We start from the raw sequence: 26897 nt of genomic DNA on the forward strand, positions 1-26897 counted from the left end.
TAACCTAAATCTTCCTTGCCTCAACTTGAGGCCATTTCCTCTTGTCCTATCTCCAGCCACCTAACAGAAGAGACCAACACCCACCTCACTACAACCACCTTTCAGGTAGTTGTAGAGAGCGATAAGGTCTCCCCTCAGCCTCCTCTTTTCCAGACTAAACAACCCCAGTTCCCTCAGCTGCTCCTCATAAGACTTGTGCTCCAGGCTCCTCACCAACTTGGTTGCCCTTCGCTGAACATGCTCCAGCAACTCAATGTCTTTCCTGTAGTGAGGGGCCCAAAACTGAACACAGTAATCAAGGTGCAGGGGAACAACCACCTCCCTGTTCCTGCTGGCCACACTATTTCTGATACAGGCTAGGATGCAATTGGCCTTCTTGGTCACCTGGGCACACTGCTGGCTCATACTCAGCCGGCTGTCAACCAGCACCCCCAGGTCTTTCTCTGCCGGGCAGCTTTCCAGCCACTCTTCCCCAAATCTGTACCACTGCATGGGGTTGCCATGACCAAAGGGCAGGACTCAGCAATCGACCTTGTTGAACTTCATACGATTGGCCTCAGCCCATCGATCCAGCCTGTCCAGATCTCTCTGTAGAGCCTCCCTACCCTAAGGATGTCTTGCTACAATGAGTCCTGCAGACCCTGTGGGGTAACCTGTCCTCAGCCAATTGCCAAGAGCTACAATGAGCCATGTGTGCAGCAATGCCCTGACTCCAGAGTAGTGATCTTCCCTGTGGTGACAGTCCCGGGCCCCATACTCAGCTCTTTTCCTCAGGAGAGCATTGTGGGATCATCAGGCCCAGCCTGGTTGGGGAGTTCCTTTAGTTCCCAAAGCTCCTGGGGCTATGGGGGCTCCTTGGTCTTGGGGAGCTACGGGGGTTATGGGAGCTCCCTGGGCTTGGGTGGTTCCTCTGGCTACGGGGGGTCCCAGGGCTATGGGAGCCCCTTTGGCTTGGGAGGCTATGGAGGCTACAGGCGCTCACTTGCGTATGGCCGTTTCCTAGGTTATAGAGAAGATATGGGCTATGGGAGCTTCCTGGGCTGTGGGGGTCAACATGGGTCTAGTGGCTTTGGCAATTTTGGGAGGTCCTACAGCTCTGGCTTCTTCTTCTGTGGCATGGGGTATTACCTCCCTGGTGCCCAGAGGTGGGGCAGGTCCTGCTGCAGGAGCTGTGGGGCTTTCTAAACCCCCAGGATGGTACCCAGAACCAGCAACAGCCCTGAAGCAAGGGCCATGGCATGAGGATGTGGAGCAAGAGCCATGGGGACCATCAGCATGCATCAGCTGCCCTGGCATGGAGCCAGGAGGAGGCTGTGTGTGCCCAGCAGCCCACTACGCTCTGCCATAGTGTGCCCCAGCTGCATGGCTGAGCCTCAGTATCCCCTGCATCCCCCATCACCTCAGCTGTCCCCTGGGTCCTGAGCAGGACACTGGTACCAGAGCATGATACCTGCATCACGCATTTCCCCTTGTATTGCCTTGATTTTCTGTATTTGGCTGCTATACTTCTCTTTCACATTAAACCCCTGGTGTTGCACAAGAACCTCTCTGGTTTTCATTTGTCCTTTAGCCTCCTCTTGGACCAATATTCACTCCTGTGCAGGGAAGATGTGCCTGGAGTCCCTTAGCAGTCCAAGTGTCATGACAAAAAATGAACTTTGTTTCAGTCCTTCCTGCAGTTCTTAAGTGTTTCTGTTTTGGGTTTTGGTGTTGGTTTTTTTTTTTTTTTTCTTTTTTGCAGGACTTTATTCAATGGGTACACCACAGAAGTTTTCTATCAGTGCAAAGTGATCTAAAAATGGCTTGAAAATAGTTTTCTGTATTCATACCATTATGTTGAAACATGTTGCATGCACAGATTTGCTTCCAGTTTAATTCTACAGCTAAATTAAAAAATTTAAATACCTTATTTTGAGAAAATGAAAATTTTCCAGTGATGAGCAGGAGGTTCCTTTCTGAGCAGGAACTACTTCAAGGGATTTGAAATTGATTCCTGATTCTCATTGACCTGTTTTGTACATTTTCCTTTGAAGGAGTGGTTTCCTGAGCCATTGTTCATAGATGCCATGATGGGATGTAAAGGTTAAATTGAGCATTTTGCTCAGATGAGTTCACATACTCTACTCTCCTTGGCAGAAGAGCTCAATTAAATGAAGAAAACGTGGGGGGTTTTTTTAGCTCTAAATACTCTTCTTACCATAAAAGAACAGTAGCCAAGGGGACAAGGGGAAAGCCCCATGAAAGGTAGGAGTAGGATTTTGTCCTGGTTTCAGCTGGGATAGAGTTGATTGTCTTCCTAGTAGCTGGTGCAGTGCTATGTTTTGAGTTCAGTATGAGAAGAATGTTGATAACACTGATGTTTTCAGTTGTTGATAAGTAGTGTTTAGTCTAAAGTCAAGGATTTCTCAGCTTCTCATGCCCAGCCAGAGAAAAGGCTGGAGGGGCACAAGAAGTTGGCATGGGACACAGACAGGGCAGCTGACCCAAACTGGCCAACAGGGTATTCCATACCATGTGACGTCACATCTAGTATATAAACTGGGTAGGGGGTAGGGGGTGGGGAATCGCCACTCAGGGACTAGCTGGACGTCAATCGGCAGGTGGTGAGCAATCGCACTGTGCATCATTTGTATATTCCAATACTTTTATTATTACTGCTTTCATTTTATTAGTGTTATCATTATTAGTTTCTTCTTTTCCATTCTATTAAACTATTCTTATCTCAACCCACGAGTTTTACTCCTTTTCCTGATTTTCTCCCCCATCCTACTGGGGGGAGGGGGGGGAGTGAGTGAGCAGCTGCATGGTACTTAGCTGCTATCTGGGCTTAAACCATGACAGATTTCTGCAGGTTTTATGAACTGCTTTGTCTGCCAGTGATGGGGATGGAAACCTGATACCAAAGCTGCACTTCACAATCAGTAAGACTGTTAACAATCACACTTAGAGTTAAGCCACACTTAAAAGTGGTGGGGGGAAGCACAAATCTGATTGTATTACACAGCAGAACTTTAATAAGAATGAAAGTTAGAGGAAAACAACACAAACGTTTCCTTCATTTTCAGAGATTAAAATCTCCACATTTCTTAAATTACTCCATGACAAATATCTTCAACCTGCATAAAGCGAGAATCAAGATAGGAAGAATGTAGATGTTTAACCCAAAGAAAAAGTAGATTAAAAAGTTCAGGATATAAATGACGGATGCTCTTGCTAAATTTAGCATGGCCCACAGCTGCTGTGGAGGAATTGGCTGTACTGGCGTGAGGAGTATAGGCTGCTGTATGTGCTGGTGAGCATGAAAAAGGATGAAATCCCATAGCCAAGAGAGGCCCTGGAGTCATACAGGTAACTGAAAGAGTTACCCAATTAAAGGTATTTCACAGAAGCAAAAGAGCAATGGGACCTGGTGGAGCTGCTGCCGCTCCCGGGCTGAGAAGACCAGGCAAGGGAGCACTGCCAGCGCCTGTCCTGCCTTCTGCCCTTTCCCCAGATCCTGCAAGGGCCCACCAAAAGGCTCTCTCTCCCCTGCCTGCTGCCTGCATCCTCCCTCTCCCAACACCACCCACCCTCCCCTTGCCCAGGCATCCGAGGACCACTATTTGCCCTCCCACAGCTGCCGGGAACCCACCCACGGGGTCTTCCCAACATGGGACATGGAGGGAGGGAGACATGACTTGAATGCAGGAAACCTTTATTGTGCCCAGGGGAGGGGGAGAGGCTGTCAGAGAGACGGTGGGCAGGACCCAGAGAGGCCGGTTGCCACGTGCTGGGGGAAGCAGAGGGATCTTCTCCAGGGCATCGCTTCTGGCTCCAGATGCCCCCTTGGCGCGGCATCCCAGATCCCGAGGACTTGGCCCCTCAGCTTCGCAGGGCCTTTCGGGTCCACCTCCTGCCCCACCCGACAGCTGGGACGAGAGGGGAGGGGAGGGGAGGAGAGCAGAGGGCAGGAGAAGAGGGCAGGGAAGGGCTGAGGGTGGGTGGCACTGCCGGCTGCCCAGGCGTTGGCTGGGGCTGGCAATGCTCAGCTCTCCTCAGTGCCCCGTGCCCGCCAGCTCAGCCCTGCTTGGGTGGTGGTGTTGGCGTTTGGGCTGGGGGCAGCGCCTGGCGCTGAGCTGGGTCTAGCAGGGCCCACAGGTGTCCCACAGCTTCTTGCTGTAGCGGGGCAAGGCACAAGGGCTGCAGGCGGGAGAAGCGTAGGGTCTGCCAAAGGTGCAGAGGCCCCCCGAGCCCAGGGTGGCGCCGGCGCCGTAGAGGCCTCCCAGCCCCAGGTTGCCCCCGAAGGCGGGTGCTCCGGAGGAGCCCACCACGGCTTGCTGGGGGAAGGAGCTGAGGATGGGGCCGGGGAAGGTGACGACGACGGGGGGCGGCTGGATGAAGGTCGTCGAGTCGGGGCACTGCCGGGCGCACAGCTCGTTGCAGCTCTCAGCGATGGGCTGGGGGACGGCGACGCCGGTTTTCGGTGGGCGCAGGTCATAGCAAGACATCTTGCGGAGTTGGATATGGGTTTGTTACAGACAGAGATGGAAAAGACTAAAAACAAGGCAAAGGGCTTATGAGATATATTTCAAAATGCTGATATGAGAGAAATTACTATGATGTGTTATCCTGCTCTATAGCTTATGTTTCATGTGCAGCCTTGATCAACTTAACTAACACTAGCTGCACACCTGGATCCAAAGTTTCTGACTGTATAAGGCCACCGTACAAATGACCAGACCCTACAGATGGGTCTTTGTGTTGGACTCCCATGGATGTGTCTGACACTTCCTGCAAGCACACACCCTGAAGAACAGTGTAGAAACCTCAGTGTCATCTACTACATAGTTCCCCCAACTGGGTAAAGAGCTCCAAATTAGATGTGGCTTTGCTTGAAATAAGAGAATTTATTAATGTGTCTCAGAATGCAGCTGAACACAGTTGAAAAGATGGCCATCTATTTATTACATTTATCTTAAATGTTATAAAACATGAAAATAATTATCTGAAATAACAGTATTTTCATCTGTGATTTTTAAGTTTCTAAATGGCTAAGAATACTCAAATTATTTTCTCATAGTTTCTGCAGTCACACCCAGCCTCCCAAATCCTGCATTTACTCATGCTTTCACTAAGAGTAGTTACAGATAGAAAGTATCTAATGCTTCTCAAAATCTGAGCATAACTATAGGAATCTTCTACTCTGATTTATGTTCTGATTAAGTAAATAGAAAGAAATCAAAAAATCATACTCACTAAGCTCAGCAAGGCAAATAAGCCGAAAGATGTGTCTGGATGAACTCAGGGCCTGGAGCTTATTACAGAGTTTCTCAGCATTCCTAAGGTGTTGGAATCTCGCTTGGTGCTGGCTGTTGCATTTGGCTGCCAAACAGGAATTGTTTAACAGCTTTGAGTGATGAAAGTTTTGTGTTTATCGTGTTTATGATTTTATTCAAATTCTCACACCATGTGACGTCCATGTTACACTATCATGATTTCTTTAATCTTAGGTCTTAATTGGCTGGTAATTCCTGGTATCATTATAGTGACCTCACTGGAATTACCACGTGCATTAAGCTGACTCAGCATGATACTTCTTCCTTTACAAAGTTGCCATAAGCTTCTCTGCTCAGAGATTTTGTAAGACTCATCTTTGGCTGATTTATTTTTCCTTAAAAGCCCTTTAACATTTTTCCTTAACAGCCCTTTAAATTTGACTGGTAAGTTAATTGGAGACAGAGTGCAGCTTATCCTAGCAGTACCCAGGAATTCATCTTTTCTGTTCCTAACATAAATATACCTCATTGATCTAAGATGGATTTCAAGTGGCCATGAATATCAGCTGAGATCATACAATACACATGACAATTCCCCAACAGCTTTCCATTGAGACAAAGTCTTTTGAGTTGCAACTCAATCCTACATAAAAATTATTTTGTTTCACTAGAAGATTTTAAGTGGGAATTGAAATTCAGCTTTAAAGGGGCCCATGGTTCTGCTGACAGTGATTTGAGCTAGGAAGTCAAAGAAATCACCATCAAGAAATGTATGGATTCCCACCCCTGCCCACGATCCAGCAAAACAAGTACAATTTTGAGGAAAAATCAAAGCAGCAGATAAAGGTTTTTTTGTTAGATGTTGTGAGCGTTAACTCTTATCAGGTATGTTCTGGGGCTTCTTGAAAAAAGGTGCATTGCAATGATTTCACAAACATTCATTAGTTGGTGTTCAATCCAGCTAATGTTTGGTGTTGTGTTAATGTATGAAAATGTGTGAGTGATTTAGAAGCTTCAGTGTGACACAATCACATTTGCTTTAATGTACAGGAAACAAGGTGGTGCATTCCATTACTTTAATTACATAATGATTTGTGCTATTGGAAGTCATGGGTCAATGTTAATGTAGCTCTTCTTTTCTTTCATTAAAAAAAATCCTTTCAACATTCTTGATCAAAATCTCTGTTAGTATGTCACATTTGCTATATATCAGGTGAAAATATGTAGTTTTTTCAAACTATACTTTCTAGAAAAAATGCTACATACATTTGTGATTATTTTACCCCTTTCCTGTGCTTTTTCAGAGGACAGTCAGTATCTTTTATTCCAACTCTTAAGTTTTTACCCATGTCCAAGGCATTTTACAGACCCTTCTCTTTGTCATCACTGAGAAGACCCCCAGAGCTAAAATATCTGGTCTTAATTCCTGCAATGCCTAAGCTGAATATTACTTGTTGTGATACAGCTTTACCCTGATCTTTTCCTTTTCTCTTCAGCTGATAAAGGAATTGTGTTTAGATTTTTGGTTTGGGGTTTTTTTTTCTGATGTATTGTTGCAGTTTAGGAGGAGTTGTGGCTGGGAAGGTAAGTGGAACCAACAGCTGGCTAAAGTGACTGTTTCCCCAACAAAAACTGCCCTGCATTTATTGCAGGGGAAGACAAAAAACACTCTCTAGGCATAGAAAGTGAATTACTGCAATTCACACCTCCCAGGTTGGGGGTGACTTCTTTACCTAGATTTACATTTTACTGCAAAGTCTGCAAGTCGGAGCAAGTTGTGCCTCATTACTCGGTCTCAGGACAACAAACCCTCTCCACATCAAAGGCCTCTGTTTCCTCTCTCCACTTGGTAGCATTACTTTGTATTTAATGACTTTGTGATCTAAATACTCTCCGAATTACAAAATGTCTTTGGGGGGTTCCCGTGGGAAAAAAAGTGCTTATTGCAGATTTTCTCAAGCAGCTCAGGAACAAAGGGTATCAAAGCACCTTAGAAACACTGACTAATGATTTATGCATGCTGTTTTGTTGTTACAATGTGACTTACATGTCCCAATGGTGAATAATAGCATCAGTCTAAACAAGGAGACATTGTCAGTTATATCAGTACCCTAATCAGGTGGTTGTTCATAGCCGCTGGGGGTGGCCAGCTCTGTCCCTGCCCTACTTTCCCTTCTGTGTCATCCAGAGTAGTCTGCTCCTTTCACAGAGTATCTACCACTGTCTTCAGCAGGAACCTGGTGGGCTGTGATAAAAACTTTCTGTTCTTTCCAGTGTGGCCCTAGAAATGCAAGCAACCAGAGAGGGTGAAGTTGAAAAGCTGTATGTTAAAGCCAGGAGATTAAGAGAGCTGAAAAGTGATATTTTCGAAATTAATAATAATTTCTGCATTTTAAATGAGAGACAGGAGTATGTCACTGATTTGAAGATATATTAGGGTCTCAAAGTACCTCTTAAAACTAAGGAAGTGTGACAAAATTGACCATAGGAGAGAATTTAGAATATATTTTCATAGAAGATAAAGAAAGTGAAAGGTTTATACCATAACGGTAACAGAATCAACCAGAGAAAATCTGTTATGTATTTTAAAAATGTATCGATAATCATATGGTAATGAATATCAAATAAGCAGAAAAACAAGAAAAAAACTTATGAGAGATAGGTGCAGGAGAAAAATTTCTGAAGTTAAACAAAAAACGTAAGAGAAAGGAAATATGTACAGGATGGAAAGAGCCATTCTTAATCTTTCACGCTGTTGCTTTCTCTACTAATTGGCCATGAATGAAAAATACTGCTCAAAATAATCAACAGTAGAAAATAGATAATAAGAAGAAATATACCACATCATTGGCAGTAAACAGAGAAAATGGACTATGGCAGTGGAGCAGAACACCATCTGTATTAGGAATAGGTATGAAGTCAGATGAAACCTCAACAATGTTTACAATAAAAAAAGGTTAAAAAACAACTACAGGTTTGAGGCATAAAAGCTTTATTGAGAAAAATAAGTTGAATAAACTAGAAGATAAAACAAAAGATAAGAGGAAGAAAAAGAAATGAAAAATTAAGCTAAAATTTTCTGCTCAAAGTAGTCAAGATAAACCTTACACTACAGCTAAATTAATACAATATTTTAAATGGGGATCAGAAAAAAAAAAATAAAAATAACAGAGTGAAAGAATCCTGAAAACAAAAAGCATACAAATCAGCATATAAGGGAAGAAACCTGTGAAATTGGAGAGAAAATGGAACATTCAGAACAGAAAAACAAAAAGAATTTCAGAAAATATTAAAGACTGAAATATTTAAGTCAGACCAGATTTTTCTAAGTGTCTCCAATTCTGACAGATATGAAGGCTCTGGGGCTGGGTCTAGCAGGGCCCACAGGTGTCCCACAGCTTCTTGCTGTAGCGGGGCAAGGCACAAGGGCTGCAGGCGGGAGAAGCGTAGGGTCTGCCAAAGGTGCAGAGGCCCCCCGAGCCCAGGGTGGCGCCGGCGCCGTAGAGGCCTCCCAGCCCCAGGTTGCCCCCGAAGGCGGGTGCTCCGGAGGAGCCCACCACGGCTTGCTGGGGGAAGGAGCTGAGGATGGGGCCGGGGAAGGTGACGACGACGGGGGGCGGCTGGATGAAGGCCGTCGAGTCGGGGCACTGCCGGGCGCACAGCTCGTTGCAGCTCTCAGCGATGGGCTGGGGGACGGCGACGCCGGTTTTCGGTGGGCACAGGTCGTAGCAAGACATCTTTGCGCAGGATCGGACGGTGCTCTGCAAGAAGGCAGAGATTGCAAGAGAGCAGCAGAGGCGAGCGCCCGAGGCGGAGGGGCCGGGGCCGGAGCAGGAGCAGGGGGCCGGGAGGAGAAACGCTCACAGACTTACCCTGTTCCCAGAGGCAAAGGTGGCCAGAGCAGTGCTTGGGGGAGCCTGGCAGAGGCAGAGCTTTTATAGCAGCCCCGCCATTGCTCAGCACCACCTGGGCCAGTCTGCAGAGGCGGCACTCCCTCCTGCCAAGGATGATGGGGCTGTCCAGCTCCTGCCCCTCCCTGAGTCAGCATCCCCTCGCCAGGCCAGCACCTGCCACTTCCGAGGCTTTCCGCCCCTTTCTGGTTCGAGGGCTAAAAGATAGCAGGCGTCTCCCTGCTGGGGTCTGCGCACAGCAGGAGAGGGCTGTGCTTCTGCAGCTCCCCGCTGCCTGCCTTGTGCTCTGCCCGCGGAAGACATGTCTGCCCTGTGGCCGCAGCCAGGCTCTGCTGGGAGGAGAGACACCGCGAGCGCCAGCGGGGCCAAGCCAGCCGGGGGCTGCTGAGGTCATGCCACCAGGCAGAGTTCCCATCTCCCCAGCACCCCAAGGGCAGCCCTGGCCCAGCACCGTCCCCCAGCAATGGGGCTCCTGGGACACTTGCGAGGGGCTGGGGGAGGGCTGGCACGAGCCTGTGCCATGTGGGCCCAGGTGGGGTGTGTGCTCCTTGCACCATGCACCTCAGGGAAGAGCACGAGGGGCTTTTCTCCCCCAGAATTGCAGAGGTCGATGGCTAACACCTTCAGGTGGATGGAGACCGGCTCCTTTGGGCTGCTGAGTGATGCATCGTGCTGAGCAGGCAGTGCCCGAGAGGAGTGCCTTTGATTTGGCATTTCGTAACCTCGCGCCTCTGCGGATAATAGCCACACGGCGTACGTCATGCGGTCACTGGCATGCGGGAGGCCTTCGCAAGGCCGCCTTCCTGGCCAGCACCAGGACCCTGGTCTTCCCTGTGGCTCTGCAAAGCAAGCAAGGGGCCACCCCGAGACCAAGCCCTTGGGCAAGTGCTATGGCACGCAGGGCGCTCGCAGTCAGCCTTTGTCACGCTGCATGCCCTCTTACACACCGAGATAATGAAAAGACAGCTGGGCTCATTCGGCCCATTAGGTGGCAGCTGGCAAGCATCCAAGCGGGGTAATTGCAGGGGCTGATAGAGCAGGTTGGGGCTGGAGAGGAAACAGCATCAGCAAAACAGCCCCATGCCACGCAGGGAGGAGGCAGGGGCTCGGCCGCTGCGGGCCACGTGCCCCCAGCGCGGCCAGCTCCTCCCCGCACTCGCCAGCCCGGCATAAAAGCGCTGCCCTCGGCAAGCGCTGCCATCCGCCGCTCCTGCCTCGCTCTGCTCAGGAACAGGGTAGGTGGGTGCCTGCAGCTCTCTGCCTCCTCTGACAGGGGCTGGCGTGGGGACTCCGTGGCCAGGAGAGCACTGCTGGCCATGGGCGTGCTGGCAGCAGGCTTGGAGGGCCAGGGCGGGCTGAGGGGCGGAGGGAGGAGGAAGGAGCCCCGTGGCCCAGCCGCGCAGAGCCAGGCCTTGCACAGGCTCTCGGGGAGGGCTTGCGTGCCCTCTGTGTGCAGAGAGGGCAAGGCAAGGGGTGCGGAGAGCAGGGCGCTGACGGGGGCTGGCTGGGCAAAGAGCAAGCGGCAGGCAGTGCGGGCAAGGTGGCGGCTCTGGCCCCTCCAGCTCCAGGGCAGCCCTGGGAACAGGGCGCTGCTCGGCCACGGGATCTCCTCCTCGCTCATGACACCTGTCCTTGGGTCCCGCGTGTTTCAGGCTCAGCTCTCTCGCACAAAGATGTCTTGCTACGACCTGTGCCCACCGAAAACCGGCGTCGCCGTCCCCCAGCCCATCGCTGAGAGCTGCAACGAGCTGTGCGCCCGGCAGTGCCCCGACTCGACGGCCTTCATCCAGCCGCCCCCCGTCGTCGTCACCTTCCCCGGCCCCATCCTCAGCTCCTTCCCCCAGCAAGCCGTGGTGGGCTCCTCCGGAGCACCCGCCTTCGGGGGCAACCTGGGGCTGGGAGGCCTCTACGGCGCCGGCGCCACCCTGGGCTCGGGGGGCCTCTGCACCTTTGGCAGACCCTACGCTTCTCCCGCCTGCAGCCCTTGTGCCTTGCCCCGCTACAGCAAGAAGCTGTGGGACACCTGTGGGCCCTGCTAGACCCAGCCCCAGAGCCCCCACAGACCCTGGGCCTCCTCAGCCTCACACCTCCTCTCCTTCCTCCCCTCCGTCCCCTCTCTCCATCTTGCCTCTCCTCCTTGCTCCTGCCCATGCCCAGCTGCACGGTGCAACTCCACCATCGTCCCACAGGGCACTCGCTTGTCTCCACAACAGCCACCGCCTGGGAGAAGCCTGAAGGAACACCTCTCTTGAAGCCCGGGGTGACAACCTGCCTGCCTCTGCCTTGCGTGTCTTTCTGCCGTGGGTGCTTTCCTGCACTGCAATAAAGCAAGCCTGCATCCAACACCTGCCTCTCTGCCTTTCCTTTCAAGGCCTAGCGTGGGCTGCAGGGCTCCCTCGCCCTGCACGTGTCCCCCTCCAGCCGGGCCAGGGCAGGCTCAGCCCCAGCAGAGCCCGGCTGAGCTGCCTTTTGGGAGACCCCCCACACACGGTCCCGCGGCTGAGCTCCAAGGGCCCTGCCTGAACGCAGGTGGCTCCCCTGCCTGCACGACATGCAGCCCTGGGGTGTTTGCAGGCCTCCAGCCTCCCTACGCGTGAGCACGGCTGCCCCAGGGGATGGGAGCCAGCCAGGAGCAATTCCTGCCGCAGCTCCACACCTTTGTGCCTCCTTGGCTCAGCTTGAGGCCCTGGGAGAAAAAGGAAACGGGAGGCTTCCCATTCCCTTCCTCCTCCCTAACAACGTCCAGTGCCCTTTCCTCTTCTTTGTACCCTTTTGCTACTTTTTTTTCCGCTTCTTCCCCTTCTTCTTCTCCTTCCCCTTCTCCTTCCCTTTCCTCTTTCCCTACCGCTTCTCCCTCCCCTTCCCTTGCCTCTTCTCCTCCTCCTTTCCCTTCCTCTTCCCTTCTTTTTCTACTCCCCCTTCCCCTTCCTCATCCTATTTCCCTTCCCCTTCCACTCCACTCTGCCCTTCCCTCTCCTCCTTCCCCTTCCCCTTCCCCTTCCCCTTCCACTTCCCCATCCCCAGCACAGACCAACACACGCCGTGCTCCTCGGTTCTCTGCCGCAGACACCAAATCACAGAAAACGCAGCCTGACTGTTGTGGCAGGAGCCTTTGCAGGGCATCTTGTTATGGCTGCCCCCTCAAGCAGGGTCACCTGTAGACATTCGTCTGATCACCCCGTGGGACTCGGCATAGGGTCCACCATACCCTGGGCCACAGAGCACTGACACCAATATGAGGATGCTGCAAATGGCGTTTATTCAACTGCGTCACGCCCTTATATACTGTCTGTCGGTCATCCCGCCTCCCTTAACCCTTCTCTTTCCGTACATCGCGAGATCTTCCGAGCGCCAATCCCTACAAGTCCCCCCTCACTATGGCGGATGACCGACGGTACAAACTGGCGTTACAGCTATAAGTGATCCCACCACCTCATGGTAATTCGTGTACTGGTGGGTACCCGCACTCTGTATAAAGAGTTTCCGCACGCAAACAGTCAGTGCTGGTATCCCACAACAAACCATAATAACCACCACCAAAAGGATTCCAAATAGGGTCAACGTTTTTCAGTCAATCAAAGACAGGAGCCATTGCCAGGTCGACGAGAGGAGATTGTCAAGCCACTGTCACCTGCCTCCTGTAATTGGTTGGCTTTGTCTAAAAGCATATCATAGTCCCCTGCTTATGGGGTACACACAGCGGTTGCTGTAAAGTGGATCTGCGGTGTTCAAAACATCGGTCACACCATTTTGATGCTCGGTTGGTGTGTCTCCAGAGTTGTTGTCCACAGCGGTCATACTTGACAAGCACCCAAGGGTCACAACGACCACAGTGCAGGTACTCAGATGATCTTCTGAACGGCATCCTGCAAAATAACTCACAACAAATCGTTATTGACTGAGGTCTGGTTTCAACCACCGTGACGGCACCCAGCGCACACGTGAGTCTGGGTGCTCTGATGATTGTACTGCAGTATACCCTCTTCCCTGTGTCACCAAGCGCCACCCTCCTTCCCACTTTCCTGTTTCTGGGTCACGGACCAATACTGGTGGCCCTACTCCCCTTATCGCCTGTTGCCAATGCTTCTGCATTGGACTCTGTGACTCTGTACCACGGGCAAACTGATTGAGTGCAAATAGTGCTAAAGCCAACAACCGTGCATTACGGTGCACAGGGGTCTCACGAGCAGAACGTCGGCATTTGGGATTTTGTTGCTGATGATTTTCGTGGTCAAGAGGGTCTGTCTCTTGGGGTACCTGCTCCCCCTCCCTAAGAACATCAACCTTGGCTTTTAATGTGCGATGTGCGCGTTCTACAATGGCCTGTCCCTGACTGTTATAGGGAATACCGTGAAGCAGTCGGATTCCCCAACGATCTGCCCACTGTTGGGTAGAAGCTGCGGTAAAACAGGACCCATTATCTGTTTTGATAGTGCGTGGGCAACCTAACCACGCCATGGCAGTCAGCCAATGTTGTTGCGCAGCATGGGCCGTAACCTTTCTGTGAAGAGTCGCAACGAGAACGCCACTGCAGGTGTCGATGGTGACCGCAATGTGAGGGGATGGCTGAAAGGGTGGATACATGGTGAAATCAGTTTGCCATAACTCCGAGGGCTCTAGCCCCCGCGGATTCACTCCCGCGAGCCACAAAGGAGCATGCTGACAGTGAGGACAAGTAGCCACAACGTCCCATGCCTGGTGTAAGGGAATGTCACAGTGCCGTGACAGTGCCTTTGCCCCAATGTGTAAGTCATGGTGTAACTGCTGGGCCTGCTGTAGAGTGTTCACCTGACGAGCAGCTAGGTCAGCGCGACGATTTCCATCATAATAGAACCCTGAATGATTCGTGTGCGCTGTCACATGAATAATTGATACGGGCGCAGAACGTCGCGTAAGCGCTGCTTCCAACATGACAGCTACGTCTGAAATAGGCCAGCCAGATTCTGCCATAGTGTGTATCAGTTTCGCCACATATATCGAATCTGTTACGATGTTCGAGGGCTGTTCAGGAAACAAGGAAAGAGCCATGCAAATCCCATGGGCTTCGAGTTTCTGCACTGAGCACGATTCATCCTGGTATACCATTCTTTTCCAATCAGTGCCTTCTTGCCATACAACTACTGATCGCTGCGTCTGTGAAGACGCATCTGTAAACACAGTAGGACCTTGCACCGGTTGTTCACTGATGCGTAGGACTGGCTTCAGACACAGTAATGGCAAAAAGGTCTTTGCCTCAAGAGTGGGCCCATACGCTAGGTGTCCCACAAAACCCTCAAAGGCCAAAGCCAGTTCGTCCTGTTGGCTCAGGTTCCTTTGCCATGTTTCCGCACGTACCGGCAGCCAGATTCTGTCTGGCTCTTTCCCAAACACTCTACGGGTTACTTCGTGGCCCCGCAAAATCAACAATGCCAGTGCCTTTGAATAGGCTTGAAAAGCCGTTTTTATCTGGGTGGATGTAATCCACCATAGAGCCCTAGGCTTCGAGGGTTCACCTTGGCCTACTAGTCCAATAGCACCCTTCTTTGTCAGGCTCAAATACAGTTGCAATGGTTCTTTTGGCTGCCATCTGTGCAAGCTTTCTACACTCATGAGTTCTGCAATTCTATTCAATGAGTTCTTTGCTTCCTGAGTCAAAGTCCTTTTCTCCCACGGGTGGTGTCCTCTCAAGAGCTCATATAGAGGACTCATCCAATCGGGAGGAATGGGCAAGACACCATTTAACCACTGCAAAGCTCCAACTAATTTCTGTAAGTCATGTAAAGTATTAACGACTGGCTCCAAGATCTGCTGTTGTGCTCGGACTGCATGAGGGCCAATGCTGAGCCCTAAATACTTACAGGCTGGCCCTTTTTGCGTCTTAGCCTCTTGCACTTCTAGGCCTTCCGCTTGCAGAGCCTGTAAAATTTGTTGCTCACCAGAACGGAGGGACTCCTCCGAAGGCGCTGCCACCAAAATATCATCCATGTAGTGATAGATGACCAACTGAGAATTGTTTTGTCTTACCGGCTGCAGGGCAAGGGTCACTGCCCTTTGACACAAGGTTGGTGAATTTTTCATGCCTTGCGGCAAAACTGTCCACTGATACCGCTTTGCTGGTTCAGCCAGGTTGGTCGCTGGGAGTGTAAAAGCAAACTTTTCTTGGTCTTCCTCTGCCAACGGGATAGAGAAAAAACAATCTTTAATGTCCATGATCAAAATTGGCCAGCCATCTGGCAGGGCAGAGGGAATAGGCAGGCCGGGTTGCAAAGGCCCCATGTCTTCCAATACCGCATTGACGGCCTGCAAGTCCTGTAGTAGCCGCCATTTGTTCTTGTCCTTCTTTGGGACAACAAAAATGGGTGTATTCCATGGACTAGTGCTCTCAACAAGGTGTCCCTTTTTGAGTTCTCTATTTACTATTTCAGTCGCCGCTAGTAATTTTTCTTGCGTGAGGGGCCACTGTTCTACCCAAACCGGATCAGTGGTTTTCCACTTCATACATACCGCAAGCTCGCGGCGCATCAGGTAGACAGTGGCCCCACTCAAAAATTTGACAAGCGGACACCCCATTGTTGCAACACGTCACGGCCAAGTAAAGGCTCAGACACCTGTGCCTTATGCGGTCTGACATTAGCAACCAAGACTGACCCGTCGGAGTCCTGGGCAGAAACCCAACAAGCCAGCAGTGAATGTTCTGACAGAGAGTTACCACCCAGTCCTTCTAAGCGGCTTTGTACAGTAGGCCAAGAATCTGGCCACATACCATGAGGAAGACATGAGACATCAGCACCTGTATCCACGAGTGCAGAACACCACAGCTCACGTGGTGTGATGTTGTCGGCCACTATCCGTATACAGACCTGTACATGTGGCCTGTCCCAGCAATCTAACACCAAGGCCACTTGGGGTTCTGCGACTGCTCCATCGCCGTTGTGGAGGACGCGTTGCGGGGCTCTTGTGAGGTGGGGGGAGGCATGCCCCGCTGTCTCCCCCGAAAGCCGTTTCCCGCTTGGCAGGTCTTTGCCAGATGTCCTGTTTGTCCGCATTTCCAACAAGGCCCCGGAGGACCTCCTGACTCACGCTTCTCTGCTTTGCATTGATCTCTCTTATGCCCTTTGCGACCACAACGGTAGCAAACCACCTGTCCGGAGCTACCTTTTAGCTCCGGAGCCCTTACTGCAGCCACAACTGACTGTACCACTGAATCAGGAACCTCCCGCTGCTTCTTCAATACTGCCTCTACCATCACTCCAAGGGATGCCCCCAGAGGCACTGTCCGTAAGACCGCTTTTGTAGTTTCATTCGCCTGCTGTCTAACACACTCCAACAATACTGGTCCTTTAGCTGAATCAGGGAGATGCGCCTGCTCTATGGCTCCCTGTAACCGGTCACAAAATTTTGGGAATTCCTCCGCTACCCCTTGCTTGATTTTCGTCCATGGCTCCTTTGGAGTCATCAGGGGTGCAACAGCTGTCAAGGCTGCACGCGCTGCCCGCGTCGACGTTGTTAATTCCCTAGCTGTAAGTTGTCCCGCCTGTTGCTGCGGTGTCAGCTGACCAGGGTCTGACCCTCGCAGACGCTGTACTGACGAATTAGGTAATGGGTTGGGTCTTTCTTGTTGGGCCTCAACTAGTGCTGCCTGCAACTTGTTTGTCCAAGCTTCTTTCCAAATCAAAAAAAAAGTGGGAGTCAAAATCATACTGCAAAACTGTCGCGAATCCCAGGGAGTCAGTGAACCTGAAAAAAACACATCTAAAAGAGAGCCTGTCATGGGATGTCCTAAGCCGTATTCATCCACGGCCTTCTTCACTTGTTGCAAAAGCTTGCTATCTAACGGAGACCACTCCACCCCTACACCACCTGGACCAGCTCGGACTGGGCAAACTAAAGGGGGTCCTTCAAAACGTATGCCGTCCATAACACATTCCTTTGCTACAATTTTCCAGTCTGGCAACGTGACCTTCGGTGAATCGGGAACTCCTTTCTGTTCCCCAGCTGCTTGTAGCAGCTGCCGCTGTTGCTTCACCTGCTCCTGTATCTCCTCTACTACTCGCTGCAACATCTGCAGCGGATCTGTAGCTGGGTCGGACGCAGGTATTAAAGGCATAGGCGTTGCCTTTTCACTGGCTGCTGCCGACTGCGCCTTACAGCCGGAGATAGCCTTTTGTTTTATCGCTGCGTGCGGCGGACGACAGCGGTTTCCGCCCACCAGTTGCCACGCCTCCTCTAACCGTTGAGCCGACCCCTCGATTGAGTCCGGCCCACTCTCTTCCTCTTCCGCTACGCGCGTAAGAGGGGGTGTCCTGACTTTCCTTCCTCCTTCCTTTGGCCGTGCTCCGCCTCTCCCGACCTCCGGAGAGACATCCGGGGAGAAAGCGGATGTCGGCGCCATCTTAGGGTGAGCTTGTGGCGCGGTTCGCAAAACACGTCCCGGCACCCAATCCTCCGGATCATACAGGGGAACCGCTCCCTCCTCTACCTGCTCCTTTTCTGATCCCTTCATCACCGCCCTCTCCACCTCCTCTAGTCTCTGCCTCTCCTTCTCCCGTCTCCTTTGCTCCGCCACGGGTTCCTCTGCCTCCTGAATTAACTGTCGCTCTTTCTCCCGCTCCTCCTCTCTCGCCCGTTCACGCTCCCGTTCAAACTCCTCCCAAGGGTATCCCGGTGGTTCGGCCGGTGCCGACGGCTGCACTGGGAGCACCAGAGGCGTCTGCTCCGCTACCTCCGTCAGCCCTTCTGTCCGCGCCTCCCCATCCGCCTGCACGCCCCGATCCGCCTGCGCGTGCATCAATCTCTTTGCTTCCTTCCATGTTAAGCCCTCCTCCCGCACTTTCCTGAAAATCGCCCTAATCCGCCCCCACGTCTTTAACTCCGGACCATGCTGCGTCGCCATAGCCCGTTCCGCTAAAGCCGCGGTGCATTTCGGCCAGCACTCAGGAGACAATATGTCCCCCGGGCGCTCTATCGCTTCCTCTTTCAGGAGCCGCTCTAGGCAAGCTTTCGCATCTTTTTGTCCCATAGGGATTTTTACCTCTCTAGAGCATGAGTCCAACACCTTCAGGACTCCTTCCATGCCTGGCCAGGCCTTCGATTACGCCCCGCGTAATCCGCCGATGTCCAATCACGTCGGGGTCACCACTTGTAGACATTCGTCTGATCACCCCGTGGGACTCGGCACAGGGTCCACCATACCCTGGGCCACAGAGCACTGACACCAATATGAGGATGCTGCAAATGGCGTTTATTCAACTGCGTCAAGCCCTTATATACTGTCTGTCGGTCATCCCGCCTCCCTTAACCCTTCTCTTTCCGTACATCGCAAGATCTTCCGAGCGCCAATCCCTACAGTCACCCCGAGCCGGCTGCCCAGCGCCGTGGCCACACGGCTTTTGCACGTCTCCAAGGACGCAGACTCCACAACCTCCCGGGCCAACTTGTGCCAGGGCTCGGTCACCCTCACAGTGGAAAAAGGGCTTTGGGATGTTGAGGCGGAGCCTCCCGTCTTTCAGCTGGTGCCCATTGTCTCTTGTCCTGGCACTGGACACCTCTGAAAAGAGCCTGGCTCCATCTTCTTGATGCCTTCCCTTCAGCCATGGGTGCACATTGATGAGGCACTCCCCCCACCCCACCCCGAGCCTCCTCAGCACCAAGAGGAACTGTCCCGTCTCTCTGAGGCTCTCCCCAGAGGACACGTGCTCCCCGTCCCTTCGGCAGCTGTGTGCGGCACTTTGCTGGACTCTCTGCAGCAGCCCCACATCTCTCCCGTGCTGGGGAGCCCAGCACTGGACACAGCAGCCCAGGGGTGGCCTCGCCAGTGCTGAGTGGAGGCCAAGGATCCCCTCCCTCCACCTCCTCCGCATGCAGCCCAGGACACCGCGGGCTGCCTTTGCCCCAACGCACGTTGCCGGCTCATGCTCAGCGTGGCGTCCACCAGCACCCCCAGGGCCTCTCCTGACAAGCTGCTCTCCAGCAATCGACGGCCATGTCCCAGGCACGGGGCTTAACACTGCCTCTCCTCCAGCCTCCTCTGTGCAGACGCCCGGAGATGCTGCCCTGCTTCTGCGGAGCAGCGGGACCTGGCGGAGCTGCTGCCGCTCCCGGGCTGAGAAGACCAGGCAAGGGAGCACTGCCAGCGCCTGTCCTGCCTTCTGCCCTTTCCCCAGATCCTGCAAGGGCCCACCAAAAGGCTCTCTCTCCCCTGCCTGCTGCCTGCATCCTCCCTCTCCCAACACCACCCACCCTCCCCTTGCCCAGGCATCCGAGGACCACTATTTGCCCTCCCACAGCTGCCGGGAACCCACCCACGGGGTCTTCCCAACATGGGACATGGAGGGAGGGAGACATGACTTGAATGCAGGAAACATTTATTGTGCCCAGAGGAGCAGGAGAGGCTGTCAGAGAGACGGTGGGCAGGACCCGGAGAGGCCGGTTGCCACGTGCTGGGGGAAGCAGAGGGATCTTCTCCAGGGCATCGCTTCTGGCTCCAGATGCCCCCTTGGCGCGGCATCCCAGATCCCGAGGACTTGGCCCCTCAGCCTTGCAGGGCCTTTCGGGTCCACCTCCTGCCCCACCCGACAGCTGGGACGAGAGGGGAGGGGAGGGGAGGAGAGCAGAGGGCAGGAGAAGAGGGCAGGGAAGGGCTGAGGGTGGGTGGCACTGCCGGCTGCCCAGGCGTTGGCTGGGGCTGGCGATGCTCAGCTCTCCTCAGTGCCCCGTGCCTGCCAGCTCAGCCCTGCTTGGGTGGTGGTGTTGGCGTTTGGGCTGGGGGCAGCGCCTGGCGCTGAGCTGGGTCTAGCAGGGCCCACAGGTGTCCCACAGCTTCTTGCTGTAGCGGGGCAAGGCACAAGGGCTGCAGGCGGGAGAAGCGTAGGGTCTGCCAAAGGTGCAGAGGCCCCCCGAGCCCAGGGTGGCGCCGGCGCCGTAGAGGCCTCCCAGCCCCAGGTTGCCCCCGAAGGCGGGTGCTCCGGAGGAGCCCACCACGGCTTGCTGGGGGAAGGAGCTGAGGATGGGGCCGGGGAAGGTGACGACGACGGGGGGCGGCTGGATGAAGGCCGTCGAGTCGGGGCACTGCCGGGCGCACAGCTCGTTGCAGCTCTCAGCGATGGGCTGGGGGACGGCGACGCCGGTTTTCGGTGGGCACAGGTCGTAGCAAGACATCTTTGCGCAGGATCGGACGGTGCTCTGCAGGAAGGCAGAGATTGCAAGAGAGCAGCAGAGGCGAGCGCCCGAGGCGGAGGGGCCGGGCCCGGAGCAGGAGCAGGGGGCCGGGAGGAGAAACGCTCACAGACTTACCCTGTTCCCAGAGGCAAAGGTGGCCAGAGCAGTGCTTGGGGGAGCCTGGCAGAGGCAGAGCTTTTATAGCAGCCCCGCCATTGCTCAGCACCACCTGGGCCAGTCTGCAGAGGCGGCACTCCCTCCTGCCAAGGATGATGGGGCTGTCCAGCTCCTGCCCCTCCCTGAGTCAGCATCCCCTCGCCAGGCCAGCACCTGCCACTTCCGAGGCTTTCCGCCCCTTTCTGGTTCGAGGGCTAAAAGATAGCAGGCGTCTCCCTGCTGGGGTCTGCGCACAGCAGGAGAGGGCTGTGCTTCTGCAGCTCCCCGCTGCCTGCCTCGTGCTCTGCCCGCGGAAGACATGTCTGCCCTGTGGCCGCAGCCAGGCTCTGCTGGGAGGAGAGACACCGCGAGCGCCAGCGGGGCCAAGCCAGCCGGGGGCTGCTGAGGTCATGCCACCAGGCAGAGTTCCCATCTCCCCAGCACCCCAAGGGCAGCCCTGGCCCAGCACCGTCCCCCAGCAATGGGGCTCCTGGGACACTTGCGAGGGGCTGGGGGAGGGCTGGCACGAGCCTGTGCCATGTGGGCCCAGGTGGGGTGTGTGCTCCTTGCACCATGCACCTCAGGGAAGAGCACGAGGGGCTTTTCTCCCCCAGAATTGCAGAGGTCGATGGCTAACACCTTCAGGTGGATGGAGACCGGCTCCTTTGGGCTGCTGAGTGATGCATCGTGCTGAGCAGGCAGTGCCCGAGAGGAGTGCCTTTGATTTGGCATTTCGTAACCTCGCGCCTCTGCGGATAATAGCCACACGGCGTACGTCATGCGGTCACTGGCATGCGGGAGGCCTTCGCAAGGCCGCCTTCCTGGCCAGCACCAGGACCCTGGTCTTCCCTGTGGCTCTGCAAAGCAAGCAAGGGGCCACCCCGAGACCAAGCCCTTGGGCAAGTGCTATGGCACGCAGGGCGCTCGCAGTCAGCCTTTGTCACGCTGCATGCCCTCTTACACACCGAGATAATGAAAAGACAGCTGGGCTCATTCGGCCCATTAGGTGGCAGCTGGCAAGCATCCAAGCGGGGTAATTGCAGGGGCTGATAGAGCAGGTTGGGGCTGGAGAGGAAACAGCATCAGCAAAACAGCCCCATGCCACGCAGGGAGGAGGCAGGGGCTCGGCCGCTGCGGGCCACGTGCCCCCAGCGCGGCCAGCTCCTCCCCGCACTCGCCAGCCCGGCATAAAAGCGCTGCCCTCGGCAAGCGCTGCCATCCGCCGCTCCTGCCTCGCTCTGCTCAGGAACAGGGTAGGTGGGTGCCTGCAGCTCTCTGCCTCCTCTGACAGGGGCTGGCGTGGGGACTCCGTGGCCAGGAGAGCACTGCTGGCCATGGGCGTGCTGGCAGCAGGCTTGGAGGGCCAGGGCGGGCTGAGGGGCGGAGGGAGGAGGAAGGAGCCCCGTGGCCCAGCCGCGCAGAGCCAGGCCTTGCACAGGCTCTCGGGGAGGGCTTGCGTGCCCTCTGTGTGCAGAGAGGGCAAGGCAAGGGGTGCGGAGAGCAGGGCGCTGACGGGGGCTGGCTGGGCAAAGAGCAAGCGGCAGGCAGTGCGGGCAAGGTGGCGGCTCTGGCCCCTCCAGCTCCAGGGCAGCCCTGGGAACAGGGCGCTGCTCGGCCACGGGATCTCCTCCTCGCTCATGACACCTGTCCTTGGGTCCCGCGTGTTTCAGGCTCAGCTCTCTCGCACAAAGATGTCTTGCTACGACCTGTGCCCACCGAAAACCGGCGTCGCCGTCCCCCAGCCCATCGCTGAGAGCTGCAACGAGCTGTGCGCCCGGCAGTGCCCCGACTCGACGGCCTTCATCCAGCCGCCCCCCGTCGTCGTCACCTTCCCCGGCCCCATCCTCAGCTCCTTCCCCCAGCAAGCCGTGGTGGGCTCCTCCGGAGCACCCGCCTTCGGGGGCAACCTGGGGCTGGGAGGCCTCTACGGCGCCGGCGCCACCCTGGGCTCGGGGGGCCTCTGCACCTTTGGCAGACCCTACGCTTCTCCCGCCTGCAGCCCTTGTGCCTTGCCCCGCTACAGCAAGAAGCTGTGGGACACCTGTGGGCCCTGCTAGACCCAGCCCCAGAGCCCCCACAGACCCTGGGCCTCCTCAGCCTCACACCTCCTCTCCTTCCTCCCCTCCGTCCCCTCTCTCCATCTTGCCTCTCCTCCTTGCTCCTGCCCATGCCCAGCTGCACGGTGCAACTCCACCATCGTCCCACAGGGCACTCGCTTGTCTCCACAACAGCCACCGCCTGGGAGAAGCCTGAAGGAACACCTCTCTTGAAGCCCGGGGTGACAACCTGCCTGCCTCTGCCTTGCGTGTCTTTCTGCCGTGGGTGCTTTCCTGCACTGCAATAAAGCAAGCCTGCATCCAACACCTGCCTCTCTGCCTTTCCTTTCAAGGCCTAGCGTGGGCTGCAGGGCTCCCTCGCCCTGCACGTGTCCCCCTCCAGCCGGGCCAGGGCAGGCTCAGCCCCAGCAGAGCCCGGCTGAGCTGCCTTTTGGGAGACCCCCCCACACACGGTCCCGCGGCTGAGCTCCAAGGGCCCTGCCTGAACGCAGGTGGCTCCCCTGCCTGCACGACATGCAGCCCTGGGGTGTTTGCAGGCCTCCAGCCTCCCTACGCGTGAGCACGGCTGCCCCAGGGGATGGGAGCCAGCCAGGAGCAATTCCTGCCGCAGCTCCACACCTTTGTGCCTCCTTGGCTCAGCTTGAGGCCCTGGGAGAAAAAGGAAACGGGAGGCTTCCCATTCCCTTCCTCCTCCCTAACAACGTCCAGTGCCCTTTCCTCTTCTTTGTACCCTTTTGCTACTTTTTTTTCCGCTTCTTCCCCTTCTTCTTCTCCTTCCCCTTCTCCTTCCCTTTCCTCTTTCCCTACCGCTTCTCCCTCCCCTTCCCTTGCCTCTTCTCCTCCTCCTTTCCCTTCCTCTTCCCTTCTTTTTCTACTCCCCCTTCCCCTTCCTCATCCTATTTCCCTTCCCCTTCCACTCCACTCTGCCCTTCCCTCTCCTCCTTCCCCTTCCCCTTCCCCTTCCACTTCCCCATCCCCAGCACAGACCAACACACGCCGTGCTCCTCGGTTCTCTGCCGCAGACACCAAATCACAGAAAACGCAGCCTGACTGTCGTGGCAGGAGCCTTTGCAGGGCATCTTGTCATGCTGCCCCCTCAAGCAGGGTCACCCCGAGCCGGCTGCCCAGCGCCGTGGCCACACGGCTTTTGCACGTCTCCAAGGACGCAGACTCCACAACCTCCCGGGCCAACTTGTGCCAGGGCTCGGTCACCCTCACAGTGGAAAAAGGGCTTTGGGATGTTGAGGCGGAGCCTCCCGTCTTTCAGCTGGTGCCCATTGTCTCTTGTCCTGGCACTGGACACCTCTGAAAAGAGCCTGGCTCCATCTTCTTGATGCCTTCCCTTCAGCCATGGGTGCACATTGATGAGGCACTCCCCCCACCCCACCCCGAGCCTCCTCAGCACCAAGAGGAACTGTCCCGTCTCTCTGAGGCTCTCCCCAGAGGACACGTGCTCCCCGTCCCTTCGGCAGCTGTGTGCGGCACTTTGCTGGACTCTCTGCAGCAGCCCCACATCTCTCCCGTGCTGGGGAGCCCAGCACTGGACACAGCAGCCCAGGGGTGGCCTCGCCAGTGCTGAGTGGAGGCCAAGGATCCCCTCCCTCCACCTCCTCCGCATGCAGCCCAGGACACCGCGGGCTGCCTTTGCCCCAACGCACGTTGCCGGCTCATGCTCAGCGTGGCGTCCACCAGCACCCCCAGGGCCTCTCCTGACAAGCTGCTCTCCAGCAATCGACGGCCATGTCCCAGGCACGGGGCTTAACACTGCCTCTCCTCCAGCCTCCTCTGTGCAGACGCCCGGAGATGCTGCCCTGCTTCTGCGGAGCAGCGGGACCTGGCGGAGCTGCTGCCGCTCCCGGGCTGAGAAGACCAGGCAAGGGAGCACTGCCAGCGCCTGTCCTGCCTTCTGCCCTTTCCCCAGATCCTGCAAGGGCCCACCAAAAGGCTCTCTCTCCCCTGCCTGCTGCCTGCATCCTCCCTCTCCCAACACCACCCACCCTCCCCTTGCCCAGGCATCCGAGGACCACTATTTGCCCTCCCACAGCTGCCGGGAACCCACCCACGGGGTCTTCCCAACATGGGACATGGAGGGAGGGAGACATGACTTGAATGCAGGAAACATTTATTGTGCCCAGAGGAGCAGGAGAGGCTGTCAGAGAGACGGTGGGCAGGACCCGGAGAGGCCGGTTGCCACGTGCTGGGGGAAGCAGAGGGATCTTCTCCAGGGCATCGCTTCTGGCTCCAGATGCCCCCCTGGCGCGGCATCCCAGATCCCGAGGACTTGGCCCCTCAGCCTTGCAGGGCCTTTCGGGTCCACCTCCTGCCCCACCCGACAGCTGGGACGAGAGGGGAGGGGAGGGGAGGAGAGCAGAGGGCAGGAGAAGAGGGCAGGGAAGGGCTGAGGGTGGGTGGCACTGCCGGCTGCCCAGGCGTTGGCTGGGGCTGGCGATGCTCAGCTCTCCTCAGTGCCCCGTGCCCGCCAGCTCAGCCCTGCTTGGGTGGTGGTGTTGGCGTTTGGGCTGGGGGCAGCGCCTGGCGCTGAGCTGGGTCTAGCAGGGCCCACAGGTGTCCCACAGCTTCTTGCTGTAGCGGGGCAAGGCACAAGGGCTGCAGGCGGGAGAAGCGTAGGGTCTGCCAAAGGTGCAGAGGCCCCCCGAGCCCAGGGTGGCGCCGGCGCCGTAGAGGCCTCCCAGCCCCAGGTTGCCCCCGAAGGCGGGTGCTCCGGAGGAGCCCACCACGGCTTGCTGGGGGAAGGAGCTGAGGATGGGGCCGGGGAAGGTGACGACGACGGGGGGCGGCTGGATGAAGGCCGTCGAGTCGGGGCACTGCCGGGCGCACAGCTCGTTGCAGCTCTCAGCGATGGGCTGGGGGACGGCGACGCCGGTTTTCGGTGGGCACAGGTCGTAGCAAGACATCTTTGCGCAGGATCGGACGGTGCTCTGCAGGAAGGCAGAGATTGCAAGAGAGCAGCAGAGGCGAGCGCCCGAGGCGGAGGGGCCGGGCCCGGAGCAGGAGCAGGGGGCCGGGAGGAGAAACGCTCACAGACTTACCCTGTTCCCAGAGGCAAAGGTGGCCAGAGCAGTGCTTGGGGGAGCCTGGCAGAGGCAGAGCTTTTATAGCAGCCCCGCCATTGCTCAGCACCACCTGGGCCAGTCTGCAGAGGCGGCACTCCCTCCTGCCAAGGATGATGGGGCTGTCCAGCTCCTGCCCCTCCCTGAGTCAGCATCCCCTCGCCAGGCCAGCACCTGCCACTTCCGAGGCTTTCCGCCCCTTTCTGGTTCGAGGGCTAAAAGATAGCAGGCGTCTCCCTGCTGGGGTCTGCGCACAGCAGGAGAGGGCTGTGCTTCTGCAGCTCCCCGCTGCCTGCCTCGTGCTCTGCCCGCGGAAGACATGTCTGCCCTGTGGCCGCAGCCAGGCTCTGCTGGGAGGAGAGACACCGCGAGCGCCAGCGGGGCCAAGCCAGCCGGGGGCTGCTGAGGTCATGCCACCAGGCAGAGTTCCCATCTCCCCAGCACCCCAAGGGCAGCCCTGGCCCAGCACCGTCCCCCAGCAATGGGGCTCCTGGGACACTTGCGAGGGGCTGGGGGAGGGCTGGCACGAGCCTGTGCCATGTGGGCCCAGGTGGGGTGTGTGCTCCTTGCACCATGCACCTCAGGGAAGAGCACGAGGGGCTTTTCTCCCCCAGAATTGCAGAGGTCGATGGCTAACACCTTCAGGTGGATGGAGACCGGCTCCTTTGGGCTGCTGAGTGATGCATCGTGCTGAGCAGGCAGTGCCCGAGAGGAGTGCCTTTGATTTGGCATTTCGTAACCTCGCGCCTCTGCGGATAATAGCCACACGGCGTACGTCATGCGGTCACTGGCATGCGGGAGGCCTTCGCAAGGCCGCCTTCCTGGCCAGCACCAGGACCCTGGTCTTCCCTGTGGCTCTGCAAAGCAAGCAAGGGGCCACCCCGAGACCAAGCCCTTGGGCAAGTGCTATGGCACGCAGGGCGCTCGCAGTCAGCCTTTGTCACGCTGCATGCCCTCTTACACACCGAGATAATGAAAAGACAGCTGGGCTCATTCGGCCCATTAGGTGGCAGCTGGCAAGCATCCAAGCGGGGTAATTGCAGGGGCTGATAGAGCAGGTTGGGGCTGGAGAGGAAACAGCATCAGCAAAACAGCCCCATGCCACGCAGGGAGGAGGCAGGGGCTCGGCCGCTGCGGGCCACGTGCCCCCAGCGCGGCCAGCTCCTCCCCGCACTCGCCAGCCCGGCATAAAAGCGCTGCCCTCGGCAAGCGCTGCCATCCGCCGCTCCTGCCTCGCTCTGCTCAGGAACAGGGTAGGTGGGTGCCTGCAGCTCTCTGCCTCCTCTGACAGGGGCTGGCGTGGGGACTCCG

General features: G+C 55.9%; 6 protein-coding genes across 6 annotated transcripts; 3 read left to right on the forward strand and 3 right to left on the reverse strand.

Moving 5' to 3' along the window:
* The first annotated feature begins 612 nt into the window (after window positions 1-612).
* On the forward strand, window positions 613-1185 carry LOC126040425 (scale keratin-like). Its single transcript, XM_049804837.1, has one exon. It carries the CDS (start codon window positions 613-615, stop codon window positions 1183-1185), a length of 573 nt encoding a protein of 190 aa, XP_049660794.1.
* A 6273-nt stretch (window positions 1186-7458) lies between these two features.
* On the reverse strand, window positions 7459-8992 carry LOC126041319 (scale keratin-like). Its single transcript, XM_049806805.1, has 2 exons — window positions 8756-8992; window positions 7459-7536 (listed from the first exon to the last, which is right to left on the reverse strand). Exons 1-2 carry the CDS (start codon window positions 8990-8992, stop codon window positions 7459-7461), a joined length of 315 nt encoding a protein of 104 aa, XP_049662762.1.
* A 1847-nt stretch (window positions 8993-10839) lies between these two features.
* LOC126040433 (scale keratin-like) lies at window positions 10840-11145 on the forward strand (the record flags this gene model as incomplete). Its single annotated transcript, XM_049804847.1, has 1 exon — window positions 10840-11145. A coding segment is annotated over exon 1 (306 nt), but the record flags the coding sequence as incomplete, so codon positions are not given.
* An 8920-nt stretch (window positions 11146-20065) lies between these two features.
* LOC126040441 (scale keratin-like) lies at window positions 20066-20302 on the reverse strand (the record flags this gene model as incomplete). Its single annotated transcript, XM_049804855.1, has 1 exon — window positions 20066-20302. A coding segment is annotated over exon 1 (237 nt), but the record flags the coding sequence as incomplete, so codon positions are not given.
* Window positions 20303-22149: 1847 nt separating this feature from the next.
* Window positions 22150-22386, forward strand: LOC126040442 (scale keratin-like; the record flags this gene model as incomplete). Its single annotated transcript, XM_049804856.1, has 1 exon — window positions 22150-22386. A coding segment is annotated over exon 1 (237 nt), but the record flags the coding sequence as incomplete, so codon positions are not given.
* Window positions 22387-25193: 2807 nt separating this feature from the next.
* Window positions 25194-25430, reverse strand: LOC126040443 (scale keratin-like; the record flags this gene model as incomplete). Its single annotated transcript, XM_049804857.1, has 1 exon — window positions 25194-25430. A coding segment is annotated over exon 1 (237 nt), but the record flags the coding sequence as incomplete, so codon positions are not given.
* Between the last annotated feature and the right edge of the window lie 1467 nt (window positions 25431-26897).

This window comes from Accipiter gentilis, chromosome 7 (genome assembly GCF_929443795.1).
Source record: "Accipiter gentilis chromosome 7, bAccGen1.1, whole genome shotgun sequence".
Classification (NCBI taxonomy): Eukaryota; Metazoa; Chordata; class Aves; order Accipitriformes; family Accipitridae; genus Astur; species Astur gentilis.